Genomic DNA, 17,542 nt, shown 5'->3' with positions numbered 1-17,542 from the left:
ACACACACACACACACACACACACACACACACACACACACACACACACACACACACACACACACACACGCACACACACACACACACGGCCTACAGCACATACACACAGACATACAGTCATGTTAGCACACATACACACACACACACACACACACACACACACACAGGCATAGGCAGGCAGACTGAGACGTGCCTGACCACCACCATGCATATTAGTTTGTGCTGCCAAATAGCATCTTTCCCGGCCTGTGCTTCCTCAGCAGTCAATGCCGCTGTGACATTTTGGCATGATCCGGGCTACAGATAGACGTGAAACCACGGGAGCACATTAATATCTGCCATTGGGAAATGTGCTGCCACTGTGAAGGCTGCAAGTGCAACCAAGGCAAGCCCCAAATGTTGCATTTATATTGCATTGAACAAATAATGTAAATAATGTAACACACACCTTATATAGTGATCTGTAGATCAGTTTGCTGTTTGGGAGTGTGATGGAGTGACCATCAGGGGTTGTCGATGTGTTCTGTGTTCTGACTATCAGGAGGCGCACAAAAGACGTGTGAAAAAGTGTATTGAAGTCGAAAATAAATAACAGAAGTCTAAGGTTAACTGGAGAAACAGACGTTTCGGAGCTAGTCCATTCTCAATGTCTCCAGTACTGGAGACATTGAGAATGGACTAGCTCCGAAACATCTGTTTCTCCAGTTAACCTTAGGGCTTCCGCACACCGGCTCCGACAAAGTGCTGAGCACTGCTCAGCTACAATTCCATTTCATTGGTTTCAATAGAACCACGCACACTGGCGCCGATGTCCGCGGACATTCGCCGATGTCGGATAGCAATTAGAGACAAGTTCTATTTTGTCGGCGCCGCCCATTGACTATCAATGCAATGTTCGTGTGAAATTGGGTTTGGGGGTCCGAATTCTGTCGGAAGCAAAAGTGCGCCGCAGTGCTGTCGGAGCCAGTGTGCGGCCGGCCTTAGACTTCCGTTGTTTNATTTTGGCTTCAATACACTTTTTCACACAAGCCTTGTGTGCGCCTCCTTTTTTCCATTATCTTGAGTGATTACTACTTTTTGGGAGTGCACGCACCAAGCAATACACGGGTGTTAAGTGCAGGCACAGACGCCGACCTTTGTTGGTCTTTTGTCATTTTCTGACTGTCAGGCCAATGAGCCTGGCTCTTTAGTGGAGTAGTCCTAAAAGATCCGGATTCGAGTTCGCGTGGGGCAACTCTTTTCTCCTTTCGTTACAAATAGTGTCAGAAGGTGGATGGCTGCCGTGAAGCCTTGTGAGCTGCATCCATTGGTTGCCGTGATTCTATTTGAGGGATCACCAGCATAGGTGACTCCATTGTGAGGGACGCCAATCATAGGTGAAGCTGAAGCATAGATGTTTGGGCACACTGGATTGAAGAAGCACGATGGACAGTTGTGTGAGGGGCACCATGAGTGTATGAAGTACAAGGATGCACTTCATCAAGGGGAAGGCAGTATTGATGGACTGACCATCGGTAGGATTGTGGGTGTGGTCTGACTATGACGCCAACGAGCCTGCTGTAAGCGGTCAAAGCCTCTGTTTGTTACCCCAGAGGGTCTGGGTTCAAATCCTGATCCTGACAGGGCAACTCTACTCCCCTTCACTTCTTCCAGATGCCACCCGAAGTGATGAGTTAAAATCACTTGAGGGGCCAACTGGGCCAAATCATGTCATGTTTTCCTTTTCACGCAGGTGACTTCACAGGGTAGCTGATCTAATGCTAAATTGGATTAGCTGATTGGTAGTTTGAAGACATGTTTTTTTCCCTCTGGAACCCAGTGTTGAAATATAGAAAACAAAATAGAAAATATCTGTTCTCCAGTCTATGTGGTTACATACAATGTAGACGACCCAATTTAAAACTATACATCCTCTAATCTTATTCAGTCTACATAGACTCTAAAGTATATCAGTGCAGTCTTGTCAGTGATGACGTCGTTTCCTACAGCAAATCCAACATCCAGTGGCTCAAGTAACCTGCCAACCTCCCCCAAAGTATCTGGGGCATCAGGCCTGCTTTCTGTCAGGGTGAAGAATGGCGTAATTGTTGATAGAATGGAGACAAAACAAGCTGCAGATTTCTATCAAGTGCCAGGAAAAATGTACCCTCTCGTTAATTGAAAACAGTGTTTAGCAGACTAAACAATGAGCCTTTTGGTACAGGCTCTTTAGTTTGATAGATAGACTGTGGGATCAGACAAGATACAGTACTATACATAGTGGGTGTTGTGTGTGTGTGTGTGTGTGTGTGTTGTGCGTGTGTGTGTTGTGCGTGTGTGTGTTGTGCGTGTGTGTGTTGTGTGTGTGTGTGTTGTGCGTGTGTGTTGTGCGTGTGTGTGTTGTGCGTGTGTGTGTTGTGCGTGTGTGTGTTGTGTGTGTGTGTGTGTGTGTGTGCGCGTGTGTGTGTGTGTGTGTGGTGTTCAGAAGCTATTGTGTGTCATGTTCACACACACACAGTTCACACAACAGCCAAAAGCAACTTTCCCGCACTAAACGTTCCCCAGCGTGCTACGTGCTATTTAAAACCTCTCTCCGTTTAGGCGACAGCATGCCTCTCTGCCTTGTCTGCATCCTTTTTTTCTGCCTTCAAGGTGTTTCTTTTCAGCAGTGGGCCATTTTTAGACTTTGCATTAAAGACTCTCATTCCTGGGCTATATATAGGCGCCTTAAAAAAAATCTTGTTTCGATAACGAGGAAAGTTATAGAAAAACAGGGTTTCAAAAATAGTTGCCATATGGTTTTCTGCGTAGACGGTCTGCCCCTCACCCCTATAAACGGCAGAACATTCACGCTCTGGTTTCGTTTCTAGCGTGGTAATATGCTAATGGAAAACAATCGACTCCACTTAACCCTGCTGCTCTACCTGGCACAGTGTAGCCAACACTCTCCAAGGCAAGCCAGTGAAGCCAGCGATCTAAGCCAGTGGTTCTCAACGTGTGATCCAGGGACCACTGGTGGTCTGTGAGATTCCTGAAGTGGTCCATGAGTGGATTTCCACAAATGTATTCTAAAGGCAAGAATGTGTAACATGATCAGTCTAAACATACCTTAAGGCTTAAGATGTTCTTTTGCTAGAGTAAGATGGAACTGTTGGCCTAATTTATGTACAGTTTATAAAAAAAACTTCATCTTAATTTACTGAGCCTAAAACCTGTAGGTAGAGCCTGTGGTCACAGAAAAATAAATTTGGCGAAGTGGTCCTTGGCTTGAGAAAGTTTGAGAGGCCCTGGCGTGGCTCTGGTAGTGGGACGCTGGGCTACTCATTTCCTGCCAAATATCTCTCACTGTCCCATCATAAATAAACTAATGAAAGACCAAAAAAGACAGAGAAAGGTTGATAAACACTGCTTTAACCGTCTCGCCTGCAAGAAAGCACACCTCAGTCATCCAGGGCTGTTCACTGGAGGAAGTGAGAATGTTCCAGCTTGTTCTGTGTTGGTCCGGTTGTTGTGATAAGAATGTGCAGACACATTCCTGGTAGCGGACGGAGCCTGTAACCAAAAGGTCATGGGTTCGAATCCCCTCAGGTAAAGATAAGGGACCTGTGGCAGGGGTGCTGCAGGCAGAGGGGTAAGCTTAGAAATCTGAAGTAGAAGTACTCTTACTGATGTAATTACACGCGTGCATGATCTTACAGTACATCAGGGGTGGGGAACCTTTTTCATTCGAGGGGCCACTTCAAATTCCTACAAGGGTCATAAAAGTCCTCAGAGGGCCGTACTATGAACACAAATCAGGATTTCCCCATGCAATTTAGGCCATTTATTGAAGGTAGACACTTTTAAAACAGTGGCACTAGGGCCAGCTTCAGGCAACTCCACAGGTAGACAAGGAAGTTTTAATTAAAAACCCTTTATTTCATCTGGGGCATGATAACACTGGTAAAACCGCAAACCGGTTTCAACCCACACTGGGTCTTCATCAGGGCGTAACCTTTAAAACAGTCCCCACCTTCTCTAGGTCCCCTGAATATAACTTAATTGCTTTTTAAATGTAATTTCTAAGATTCCTTTACAAAATATATAATATTTCATTTGAAGTTGCATAACATTAAAATTATATCAAGGGTCGGATAAAACGGCCACAAAGGGCCACAAACGGCCCTTGAGACATAGGGTCCCCACCCCTGCAGTACATAGTTAATACACCAGTTATTCCAGCATACTTACTCAATAGGGTGTACGCTTTCAGTTCCCTATATAGTATCTAGTAGTAGAGTACTTCTACTTTTACTTTATACAAGAGAGTACTGTAGACTAGAGAAGAGATCGATTTTGTTTGTCCATCCCCAAATTATCTCACCTATTCCACACTTGGTAACTGATAAGTCCAATCACAAAGCTGCAAGATATCAATAAAGGTAGCTAGACCATCTAGTAGTTTCCACAGTGCTGTACCTACTAGAAAAGTCCAGATAAACCATCTCAATCGTTCCTGCATTCCAAGGCTTAAAGCCAAGCTTTCCGTGATCCCAATGGAGTTCATGACGTGCTCCCGTTACCATGCGTAGAACAACATTCCTCACCGCTTTTAAGAATGGAATTGATGTGAGGTACTGTAATTTCCGCACGGTAAAGAAATGAAAACCATCTTTCTTTTCCCCCCTGTTGCCATAAGCGCTGCTCTCCCATTGACCTCACAAAGGGAGCATAGATTCGGTGTCACAGCGCCGTACCGTTAACGCAGACAAAGTCTCGCTAGTCAGAGAAGACGAATGGCAGCGTCTGCGAAACGAAGGAAATGAAATGACACAACAATGAGAAGAAGGTTAAAGGGGGAGGGAGAAGAATGGTGGCCTTGTTTGGCACTCCATGCCTCCCACCATGGCTGTGTTTATCTGGCGCTTCATCAGTGCCACTTCTGCAGACGGCCTCTTCATCAGCCTTTGTGTCTTTCTTTCTCTTTTTTTATCTCTCCCTCTCTCTCTCTCTATTTCTCTCTCTCTCTCTCTCTCTCTGTTTCTTTCTCCCTGTCTCTGTCTCTGTCTCTGTCTCTCTATCTATCTCTTTCTGTCGTTCTATTTCTGTCTATCTCTTTTTCCGTCTTCTGTCTCTCTCCCTCTCTCTCTCTCTCTCTGTTTCTTTCTCGCTGTCTCTGTCTCTCTATCTCTTTCTGTCGTTCTCTTTCTGTCTTTCTATCTCTTTTCTCTCTCTCTCTCTCTCTCTCTCTCTCTCTCTCTCTCTCTCTCTCTCTCTCTCACACACACTCACACACACTCACACACTCTCTCACACACTCTCTCACACACACACACACACACACACACACACACACACACACACACACACACACACACACACACACACACACACACACACACACACACACACACACACACACACACACTTTTCCCCAGTCTTTTTCTCTTGGTTTCATTTCTGATCCTCATGAATTTCACTCAAGGTCCGGTCTGGTCAGCTTGTCTGTTCTCCCTCTGCATTGCCTTTGCTCTGTCTCACAATTTTTCTGTCTCTGTCTTACTCTCTCTCTCTCACACACACACTTTCTCTCTCTTGTCTCTTCTGCCTGTCTTATTTTGTCTCTATCCAAAATTGTTGGTCTCTTGTCAAGTCTTTGTGAATCCCTCTTAGCAACACTCCCTTCCCCATTGCAATTTCTCTGTCTGGTTTTCTTTGTCTCTCTGTCTCCATCTCTTCTGTATATCTCTCTCTCATGACCTCTTATCTGTGCACCCTAAAGATCCTCATCCATCACGGTATCCCAATCTTGTTTCCTTGTTTATGGTCATCTTGCCCAATATTTTCTTGTCTCCCTCTTTCTTTCTGATATCCCTTGTCCCTCCTCCTATTTTTCTCTACCTCCCTCTCTCCCTTCTCTCCCTCTCTTGGTTATTTATGATATGTCCATCTCCTCCCCCGGCCTTCTTCCCTGCAGTCGTTTGCTTAGTGAAAAAGTACTACGGCTGCTTGACATGATTGCCGCTCAGCCTGCAGTGGCATTGGCGCCTGCAGGCTTGACGTCTTAGCAGAGGAAGTGAGTTGTCTGGATGCTTTTCTGGAAGGCCGCCATTGTGTAGTATTGCATGTACTGTACATTCATTGCTTTATGGACTAAGACCATGTAGTGGACCCTCACACCAGCTGTGCCGTGAGGGTTTGATATATGGGTATTTTGATAAGCATTAGATTTCATCGAGCAACAACAAAAAAGATGGACCTGAATTAGGGCTGGGCGATATGGGAAAAAACTATCACGATATGGATTACTTTATATCATGATAACGATATATATCACGATATGGCACAATTACGTAAGTTTTCAGTTATTCTCTTTATTTGCTCTTTATTTTTTCATGTTGCAAAACAACCTTTCTTTAAAATGGATCTTTTTATTCTTATTTTTACAGTTACATTAACTTATAGTGTGTATTGTGACAACATGAAATGTAATTAAATGATATTCAATTGTATAAAATTGATAAAATTACTATCACGATATAAACGATATAGGAGAAAGATCACTATATACACTTTTATATCACGATAATGATATATATCATCATATTGCCCAGCCCTAACCTGAATGGGATTTAAAGTGCAGAGACTGCTACTATGGTCCCCTTTGGTTCCATGGGGCATTAGAAGAGGGCAATGTCTCTGGAGCTGTAGCTGAGCAAGGGCGCAGGGTTTGCAACAGATGAAAACCAATTCTGTATGGAGTTTGCCTCCCTGTACTGTATGTTTGGGGGCTTTAGTGCCTTTATTGTATAGTGCAAGTGAATTGCAGACAGGAAACAAAGTGGATGACAGAGAGAGAGGTAGGGTTGGGAAATTACCCTGGCCGAATTCAAAACTGGGTCCCACGAAGATGAAAACCATTGACTAAGCTTCCAGCCCTCTTCCCTTGAAGAGCACTTGCGATAGGTATGGTTTGGGACCCACAGCAGTACGGTAGTCAGTGTTGCCAGATTTTCTACGACAAATAAGCGACTGACGTCCTGAAAACAAGCCCAAAAAGAAGTCGACTACGGCCTTAGTGAAAACAAGCCCAATTAAGCCCGCAAAGCGGCGATGAACGGCCCCGCACCTATGTGGCAGTCGCCGGGGCACTATTGCCAGCGCCCTCACCATTTTTTGTTTGTTTGTCTAAGCCAGATACACAAAACTTACTTCAAGCACATGTATTATATGCATAATGTGTGCGTTTTAAAATGCAAAAAAAAAGTCAAATATTCACTTCCTGGTGGGCGTGGCCATATCGTTGTATGCTTTATGTTGCTCCTTAGTGAGATACACATCTTAAAAAAACTCCCAAGGCTGTAGCTCAAAGAAGTGTTGGCCCCGCCCCTAAACGTGTTTGGGGGTGGTGCTCAATTTCAGGCAATACAAAAGTCTGTATTCATATATGCCTACTGTGTGCGGTCGCACACGGTTTTAAACACGCCAAACTAAATGGTGCCAACTTCCTGTTTTTTAAAATGACAAAAAGTAAAATACTGTCACTTCCTTTTGGGCTGGCCATATCGTTGCATGGACTTTATTTTGTGCGCTTAGTGAGATACACACTTTAAATAAACTCCCGATCTGTAGCTCAAGAGTAGAGGTTGGCCCCGCCCCTAAACTCCTGTTGGGCGTGCCATATCGTTGTCATGACTTTTATTTGCGCCTTAGTGAGATACAACACCTTAAAAAAACGCCCGAGTCTGTAGCTCAAAGTATAGTTTCCCCGTCCCGCACGCATTTGGGGGGCGTGGCCTCGTAACCGCGCGCCTCGGGGTAAGATTCTGCGTCTGACTGTGGTGGAATCGCCAAGTGTTTACCCAAGTGGCGTAAGTGTTCCGACCCACAGGAAGAACCAATTTAATATCCCAAATTCTTGAAGCCGCAATCCTTTTTTTGTTTTTTTTGGTTGTCCAAAAAAAAAAATTACGAGATATCAAAAAATTCCTTTGGCATATAGTATCGTCAAGGCCTTTGAGTTCATTTCCCCGAATATGAAGTCAATACGATGTACGTGTAGGACAAGTACGTTAAGTCCGAAACACATGCCAACAAATTCCAAAAATTGCCAAAAAAGTCAAAATATCTCCTTCCTGTTGGCCGTGGCCTATTGTTGTAGTGGACTTTATTATGGCGCACTTAGTGAGAGACACATTTTAAAAAAACTCCCCTGAGTCTCTATTCTCAAAGTATAATGTTGCCCCCCCCTAAACGCGTTTGGTGGCGTGGCGTCGTCCCGTGTCCCATCATGGTTGATATTGCGTGCCTGATAGCGGTGGCTTATCTCCGATCTGTGTACCAAGTGGCGTAAGTGTCCGAGCACCGGAATACCCTGAAAAATGGCCTCCAACGTGGCTAAAATATACCAAGGTAGAGGAGAATAATAATAATAATTAAAGCCGCAAGCGGCGATGACTTCCCTCGCACACTACGTTGCAGGCCGGAGCAATGCCAATCATGTTGCTATTCCCCCTCCAAAAAATGGAATCTGTACGCGTTCGGTTCACGATATATTGAAGAAAAACTAATTAGCATGAATTACATCAAATATTAGCATTGCATTGGTCATGATAGCGTGTTGCTATGACCCCCTAAAACAAAAATGGCGTCTGTACGACTTCAGTTCCCAATATAATTGAAGAATTACCTTTTTCCTGGCAGTTCCATTGCCTACAACATTGTGGTGCTATACCTTATCATATTTCAGGCTTATAAAGAGTTAGTAATGTTCATCAATGTGCATACATTGTGCGTTTGCACTGTTTTTTAAAAACATTACAAACTGAATGGTGTCCAACTTCCTTTTTAAAATGCCAAAAAGCAAATATGTCACTTCCTCTTGGGCGTGCCATAATCATTGTATGGACTTTTATTGTGCGCCTTAGTGGATACACAACTTAAAAAAAGTCCCGAGTACCTCTAGCTCAAAGTAAGATGTTGGCCACCGCACCTAAACCAGTTTGGGGCGTGGCCTGCCATTTCGGCATATAGAAAGTTAGTATTCATTACATGCATACATGTGTGCGATTTCACTGTTACAAAACACTCCTAACTGAAATGGTGGACCACTCCTGTTTTAAATGCCAAATTGTGACTTCTGTTGGGCGTGGCAGATCTTTGTTGACTTTATTGTTGCGCCTGCTGAGATCACACTTAAAAAAGTCCCGAGTCTGGTAGCTCAAAGTAGTTGTTGGGGCCCCGCCCCTTAATGTGTTTGGTGCGTGCTCCATTTCAGGCATATACAAAATAATATCATGATATGCATGCATGTTGTGCGTTTCAGGGTTTTAAAATCACTCCAACTGAAATGGTAGGCCAACTTCCTCCTGTTTTAAAATGATATAATAGTCAAAAAAATATTCCTTCCTGATGGGCGTAGGCCTAATCGTATATTGACTTTATTGGTGCTCCTTAGTGAATACACAACTTAAAAAAAGTCCCGAGTCTCTAGCTCAAGTAGACGTTGGCCCCGCCCTAACCAGTTTGGGGGCGTGGCCTCCATTCAGGATATAGAAAAGTTGTAACATTATATGCATACATGGTGCGTTGCACGGTTTACAAAACAGCTTCCAAACTGAAAATTGTGCCCCCGGTTCCTTTTTGAGAATTAGATACCTAAATTCATGAGCCGCATCCGTGCAATACGAGATATGAAAAATTTCCTTCGAATTTATCATCTTCAATGCCTTGAGCTCTGTCCACAGAATAGGAAGTCCGTACTATGTACGTGTAGGACAAGTACGTAAAAGTACGTAAAAATGGCTAAAAAATGCCAAAACAAGGGGGTCAAAATAGTCACTTCCTGTGGGCGTAGGCCATGTGGTTTATGGGACTTTATTGTGCCCGTAGTGAGATACAAACTTAAAAAAAGTCCCGGTCTGTATCTCAAAGTTATGTTGCCCCCGCCCCTAAAACTTCCTGTTGGCGTGGCCATATCTGTTGTATGGGCTTTATTGTTGCATAGTGAATACACAACTTTAAAAACTCCCGAGTCGTAGCTCAAAGTAGATGTTGTGGCCCCGCCCTAAAACTTGTTTGGGGTCGTGGCTCCATTTCAGCAAATACAAAAGTTAGTATTCTTATATGCATAAATGTGTGCGTTTGCACGGTTGTTAAAAAACACTCCAACTGAAATGGTGCCAACTTCCTGGTTTACAATGCCAAAAGTAAAATATGTCCTTCCTGTTGGGCGTGAGCGTAATTATCATTTTGCAGACTTTATTTGGCACCTTAGTAAGATACACAAACGTAAAAAAGTCCAGAGTCTGGAGCCAAGTAATGTTGGCCCCCCCCTAAAGCTGTTTGGGGCGTGGCCCTCCATTTCAGATCATATCCAAAAGGTAGTAGTCATTATGGCATACAATGTGTGGCGTTTGGCACTGTTACAAAACACCCAAACTTAAATGGTGGCCCAACTTCTGTTTTAGAATTAGATACCTAAATTCATTGAGCCAGCCATCTGGCAAAAAAACAAAAAAGGAACAAAATAAAGAAAATAACAAAAAACAACAACAAAAAAAAAAAAAAAAAAAAAATATAAAAAAAAAATAAAAAAAAAAAATAAATCAAGAAAAAAAAAAATTAAAAACCAAAAACAAAAATAAGAATTAAAAAAAGAAAAAAAAAAAAAAAAAATTAAAGAAAAAAAAAAAAATAAAAAAATCAAAACAAAAAATGAAAAAAAAAAAAAAAAAAAGAAAAAAAAGAAATAAAATAAAAACAAAAAAAAAAAAAAAAAAAAAAAACAAAAAAAAACAAAAAAAAAATAAAAATCAAAATAAAACAACAAAAAAAACAAAAAAACCAAACAAACAAACAAAACAAAACAAAACCAAAAAAAAAAAACCCTAACAAAAAAAAAAAAAAAAAAAAAAAAATAAAAAAAAAAAAAAAAAAAAAAAAAAAGAAAGAAAAAAACGTAAAACAAAAACAAAAAAAGAAAAAAAAAAAAGAAGGCAACGAAAAAAAAACAAAAAAAAAACTCAAAAAAAAAAAAAAAAATAAAAAAAAAAAACAAAAAGCAAAAATAAAAAAAAAACAATATAAAAAAAATAAAAAAAAAAAAAACCCCAAAAAAAAAGCCAAATAAAAAAAAAAAAAAAAAAATACAAAATAAAAAAAAGTGAATAATAAAAAAAGAAAACAAAAAAAAATAAAAAATGAAAAAAAAAAAAAAAAAGAAAAAATAACAAAAAAAAAAAAAAAAAAAAAAAAAAAAAACCAACAACAAAAAAAAAAAAAGCAAAAGACAAAAAAAAAAAAAACAATAAAAATAAAAAAAAAAAAAAAACATTAAAAAAAAGAAAAAGAAAAAAAAAAAAAAAATTCAAAAAAAAAAAAAAATTAGAAAAAAANAAAAAAAAAAAGAAAAAAAAAAAAAAAAAAAAAAAAAAACAAAAAAAAAAAAAAAAAAAAAAAAAAAACAAAAAAAGAAAAATAAAAAAAATAAAAAATGTAAAAAAAAATAAAAAAAAAAACAAAAAAAAAAAAAAAAAAACAAAAACCCTGAAAAAAAAAAAAAAAAAAAAAAAAAAAAAAAAAATCAAAAATAAAAAATACAAAAAAAAAAATTAAAAAACGGGGTCGGAAAAAAAAAATAAAAAAAAAATAATTAAAAAAAAAAACAACAAAACAAAATCAAAAAAAAATAAAAAAAACAAAAAGCAAATAAAAAAAAAAAAAAAAACAAAAAAAAAAAAAAAAAAAAAAAAAATAAAAATAAAACAACAAAAAATAAAAAAAAAAAGAGAAAGAAAAAGAAAAAAAATAAATAAAAAAAAAAAAAAAAAAAACAAAAAAAAATCAAATTGGAAAAAAAAAGCAAAACAAAAAATAAAAAAAAAAACCCAAAAAAAAAAAAAACACACAGAAAAAAAAAAGGCAAAAAAAAAAAAAAACAAAAAACAAAAAAAATTAAAAAATAGAAAAAAAATACAAATAAAATTAAAAAAAAAAAAAAAAAAAACAAAAAACAAAAAACAAAACAAACAAAAAAAAATAAAAAAAAAAAATAACAGATAGACAAATTCTTCGCGATAATCACTTCATGCCTTGATCTCATTTCCACGAATATGACAGGGGTGCGCAGTGTGATCTGATTTAGCGGTGTAGGACTTTTACGTCGACTAGTACGTCGAGATGCCAGAACAGAAGTGCCATAAAAGACAAAGATCTACTCCTTTGGGCGGGGCATATCGTTGTATCGGACTTTCTATGCGCCTTAGTGAGATCAACAACACCCTAAAAAAGCTCCCGCGTTCTGTCGCTCAAAGTATAATTCTGGCCCCCGCCCCTAAACGCTTTCGGGGGCGTGGCTCGTACCCGTGTTCCATGGGGGGTTAATATTCGGCGTCTGAGTAGCGGGTGGAATCTCCATCTTGTACCAGTGGCTAGTGTAACGATCACCGGAGTACCCGAATATGGCCCAACGGACATTAGACTAGGGAAAATAAAATAATAATAATAATCCTCGGAAAACTATAGGGCTTCGCACCGAGAGGGCGAAGGGCCACCGCGTGGCCCTTGCACTTCGGTGCTCGGGCCCTAATAATCCTTAGGAAAACAATAGGGGTGCTCGGGCCCTAATAAGCAACCGAAGGGGTGGGTCGTCAGTCGCGTGCCTAGTCAGGGAAGACCTTGCTCTTTGCAGGGGTCTGCGTGGCAGCTAAAATCCACTCCAAGTGACACAGTAAAGGTGGGCAGTTAACAATGCTGTATAGGTCCTTTGTAAGATTAGTGAGAAAAAACGAGTTGCCAATGAGAAACACTTCAAATGAACGCAAGCAGGGAAACAGCAAGCCCAACCCTGAAAAGAGCAAGCCCAAAAAAACCGCAACCCGCGACTTTACAAAATTTAAAGCGACTGCTCAAAAAAAGAAGCCCAATGTCGCTTATAATAAGCGGACTTGGCAACACTGACGGTAGTCTACACAACTTGATGGTACTAAATGCGACCCTTTTTCCTTGTTGTCCCTTCCCCCAGGTGACGTCAGACTGGTCTCTGCAGGAGGGCACGGGCTGCACGGACGGCCACACGGGCACGTCGGCGGCCGCTCCGCTGGCGGCGGGCATGATCGCCCTCATGCTGCAGGTGCGCTCCTGTCTCACCTGGAGAGACGTGCAGCACATCATCGCCTTCACCGCCACCAAGGTAACAATACAATATATTTTATTTGTCATTGTGACAAGCACAACGAAATTGTGCATTCCTTGTTGAAGCAAAAAATAAATAAATAAATAAAATTAAAAAAAATGGAATAAAAAGAATGGTATGTATATAAAAACTATGCTTTTGAAGCAAAATTCAGTTCTGTGATGGCCGCTGCATAGAAACTGTTTTTCAGTCTGTTTGTCCCTGTCTTCATGGACCTGAATCTCCTGCCCGATGGCAGCAATTCAAACAGACTGTAATAATAATAATAATTAAAGCCGCGAGCGGCGATGACGGGCCCTCGCACCTACGGCTCAAGGCGGGGCATATCCCCCCATCACATCCCGCCCAAAACAAAAATGGAGTCTCTACGCCGTTCGGTTCACGAGATACAGCTATTTAAGAACTCCACTTTTACTGCAGTTCATTCGCCTACCACATGGTGGCGCTACATCAAGTTGCCATATTAGGCATGTAGAAAAAGTTATATTCATTATATTAATGAACACGTGTGTTTGCACTGTTTTATAAACACTGCAAACTAAAATGGTGGCCAACTTCCTGTTTTAAAAAGAGGTTCAATTATCTCACTTCCTGTTGGGAGTAGCCTTGCCACTGTATAACATTTTTTGTTCCTCTTAGTAAGATACACATCCAAAAAAAAATTGGAGTCCGTAGCTTCAAGTTTATTCTGGTCCTGCCCCATAGACCCATGACTTAAGGGGGCGCTACAGAGCCCATAAGCTGTCTTAAGGGTGGGGCTTGTTTGGAGAGGTACGTGCTGCCCTACCAAACACCTGTGCAAAGCAACGTTGAAAGATATGCATGGCAACCCCCTTAGAAAGGGCACATTAGAGGCACATTTTCTGTCATTTTTTCATCAGAATACATCAAGCCGCCATCTTGTTTTCTTACAACATATTGAAAATTCCTTCGCAATATATCATCTGCAATGTCATAAGATCATTTACAAATTGAAACAAAACCGAACAGTTGTACGGTTCAGGACAAGTACATCAAAGTTCATGGTATGACAATTTTGTCGTATGTCAAAAGTTGCATTTCATGTCCAATTACCTCACTTCCTGTTGGGTGTGGCCATGGCATCCTAAAGACTGTTTTGATTGGCTTAGTGAGATACACACACACACAAATTTTGGAGTCCGTAGCTTCAACTTTATGCCGGTCCCACCTCAAAGGCCCTTGACTTAAGGGGGCGCTACAGAGCCCATGTGCTGAGTAATGGGTGGGGCTTGTTTTGAGGGGTACATTGTGTCCTACCAAACACCTGTGCAAAGCAACATTGAAAGATATGCATGGCAACCCCCTCAGAAAGGGCACAGTGGAGGCACATTTTCTGTCATTTTTTCATCAGAATACATCAAGCCGCCATCTTGTTTTCTTACAACATATCGAAAATTCCTTCGCAATATATCATTTGCAATGTCTTAAGATCATTTACAAATTGAAACGAAACCGAACAGTTGTACGGTTCAGGACAAGTACATCAAAGTTCATGGCATGACAATTTTGTCGTATGTCAAAAGTTGAATTTCTAGTCCAATTACCTCACTTCCTGTTGGGTGTGGTCATGGCATCCTAAAGACTTTTTTGATTGGCTTAGTGAGATACACACACAAAAAAATTTTGGAGTCCGTAGCTTCAACTTTATGCCGGTCCCGCCCCATAGGCCCATGACTTAAGGGGGCGCTACAGAGCCCATGTGCTGAGTTAGGGGCGGGTCTTGTTTGGAGAGGTACGTACTGTCCTACCAAACAAATGTGTGAAGCAATGTTAAAAGATATGCATGGCAACCCCCTCAGAAAGGGCACAGTAGAGGCACATTTTCTGTCATTTTTTCATCAGAATACATCAAGCCGCCATCTTGTTTTCTTACAACATATTGAAAATTCCTTCGCAATATATCATCTGCGATGTCTTAAGATCATTTAAAAATTGAAACGAAACCGAACAGTTGTACGGTTCAGGACAAGTACATCAAAGTTCATGGTATGACAATTTTGTTGTATGCCAAAAGTTGACAAAAGTTCTACTTCACGTCCAATTACCTCACTTCCTGTTGGGTGTGGCCATGGCATCCCAAAGACTTTTTTGATCGGCTTAGTGAGATACACACACACAAAAAAATTGGAGTCCGTAGCTTCAAATTTATGCCGGTCCCGCCCCATAGGCCCATGACTTAAGGGGGCGCTACAGAGCCCCTGGACTGATTTAGGGGCGGAGCTTTTTTGGAGTCCTTCGTGCCATGATACCGAACACCTGTGCCAAGTTTCGTTAAAAGTTACGCATGGCAACCCCCTCAAAAACGGGCCAACGTGCGGTAAGAAGACAAATAATAATAAAAAAAACAAAAAAAAATAATAAAAAACATTGCAAGAACAATAGGGCCTCGCACCCTCCGGTGCTCGGGCCCTAATAATAATAATAATTGTATTTGTATAGCACTGTGTCATACAAGGCATGTAAGTCAAAGTGCTTAACAAATGGGAAAAAAACAACATTGTTAGAGATGGATTTAAAGGGAGAGGTATAGAGGAGAGGCAGAAATAGCAGGAAGGCAGAGGAAGAAGAGATAGACAGAGATTGTAGAGTCATAAGGTCAACGTAGGTTAGGACCAGGATTCTTAGATGCGTGAGGTCCATAGTGGCTGGGCCTATCATAAGTCATAGATAGTCACACAGAGATTGGGTGCTCAGGTGCGGCCCCTGGTGGCATCAGGGGTGAGGAAAAACTCCCTTTCGCTTGATTCATAGTTTGTAAGGGGGAAAAAAAAAGCTCAGTGAGGTCTGAGAAAAGAACCCCTGTAGTCAGGAAGAAACCTCAGGCAGAGACCAGCGGCCACCTAGGGGAGCCCCCTGCCAGGGCTGGTTGCGAGTAGTAAGGGCGCTGCGGCAGCTGGGACACTGTGACCTGGGTGACACCACTCAACCAACACCACTCAACCAAGAGTGTACAGTACACACACCAATAAACAAGTTAGTTATACCTCTGCCTTCAGTGATACTAAGGTCGCTCCACTCAACCAATAGTATTCAATACACAAGAATAAATCAATTTAGTTACACCTTTCCTATTATGGCTAGCAAGGTAACACCACTCAACCAAGCGTATAGACAGCACAGGGCTATGAAATAATTTAAAATGCAACTTTAATTAATTTGGCCCTGCCGTGGTTCAAACAGTAGGGCACTTCACTGTTGCGCCAGGGACCGGGGTTTGATTCCGACCCAAGGTCACAATTTCCTGATCTTCACCCGTTTCTGTCTACCGCTCATTTCCTGTCCAACTGTTCATCATCATAATAAAGGCCAAAAAGGCCCCAAAAATATATATATTTAAATGTAACTTTAAATTAAAATGTAACTTTAACTCATCGCCTTCACAATTACTAAGGCAATGCCTCTCAAGCAAGATTACTTTTCACAACATACTGAGAGTACACATATTATTTTATACAGTAACATCACATTTGTGGCTACTAACTAAGGTGGCGTCACTCTACCAAGTGTATAAACAGCACAAAGCTATGAAATGATTAAAGTGTAACTATAATCTTAAGCTTCACGGCTACTGAGGTAAGAGCACTCAACCAAGAGTATACACAACACAAGGCTAGGATATTATTAAAGTACCATTTCATAGACTTCAAGTCCACTAAGGTCACTCCAGTCAACCAGGAGTATACCCAACACAAGAATGAACACTTGAATGATATCACCTTACACTAATCTGTCAACACTGACGCTATGTCACAACACCCAAGTTTTCATTTTTTTTTTTAAACTGCAGGAAGACACACTCTATTCAATTTCAATAGCAAAATTGGACTACACTGTGTGCAGAATTATTAGGCAAACATATTTTTTGACCATATTGTCCATTTTATGCGTATTTTTCCGCCACCAAACTTTATGAACATGAAAACCTATTGGATTTAAGCATTCCAGATCATGCATATGTGTATAATAAGATGGGGTGTGATCAAAGGATACCCAACACCCAATATCAGGTGTGCATAATTATTAGGCAACTTTGCTTTCTTCTGGGAAAATGGGTCACAAAATAGATCTAACAAACTCTGAAAAGTCTATAAACAATTTTGAAGTCTTCCAGAGGGATGTGGCTCTCTTGAAATTGGCAAGACGTTGGTCACGTTAGCACAGAAGTATCAAATGCACCGTTACAAAGTCATCAGTCTCACATGGAATGTCACTGCCAAAAATTGAGAAGAATTTAAGGTGAAACTACAAGAAAAATATTACCCTGCAGTGCTATCATATTCCAGAATGCAAACTTACATCAGGTGTCCAGAAGAACAGGTTGTGCAGCACTCAGAGAGTTGCTAGGACAGAGTTTTTAAAAGATATTATG

General features: G+C 40.7%; 1 protein-coding gene across 1 annotated transcript in view; it reads left to right on the top strand.

Moving 5' to 3' along the window:
* The window catches only part of LOC134454666 (proprotein convertase subtilisin/kexin type 7-like), a 61,594-nt gene that overhangs the window by 25,820 nt on the left and 18,232 nt on the right, over positions 1 to 17,542 (top strand). Inside the window, exon 9 of the mRNA XM_063205823.1 lies at positions 12,982 to 13,149. Within this exon, the coding sequence (XP_063061893.1) occupies positions 12,982 to 13,149 (168 nt within the window). The remainder of the gene's footprint in view (positions 1 to 12,981; positions 13,150 to 17,542) is intronic.

This window comes from Engraulis encrasicolus, chromosome 8 (genome assembly GCF_034702125.1).
Source record: "Engraulis encrasicolus isolate BLACKSEA-1 chromosome 8, IST_EnEncr_1.0, whole genome shotgun sequence".
Classification (NCBI taxonomy): domain Eukaryota; kingdom Metazoa; phylum Chordata; class Actinopteri; order Clupeiformes; family Engraulidae; genus Engraulis; species Engraulis encrasicolus.
The sequence above is the reverse complement of the archived record's forward strand: the minus strand, read 5'-3'. Positions and strand labels throughout refer to the sequence as shown.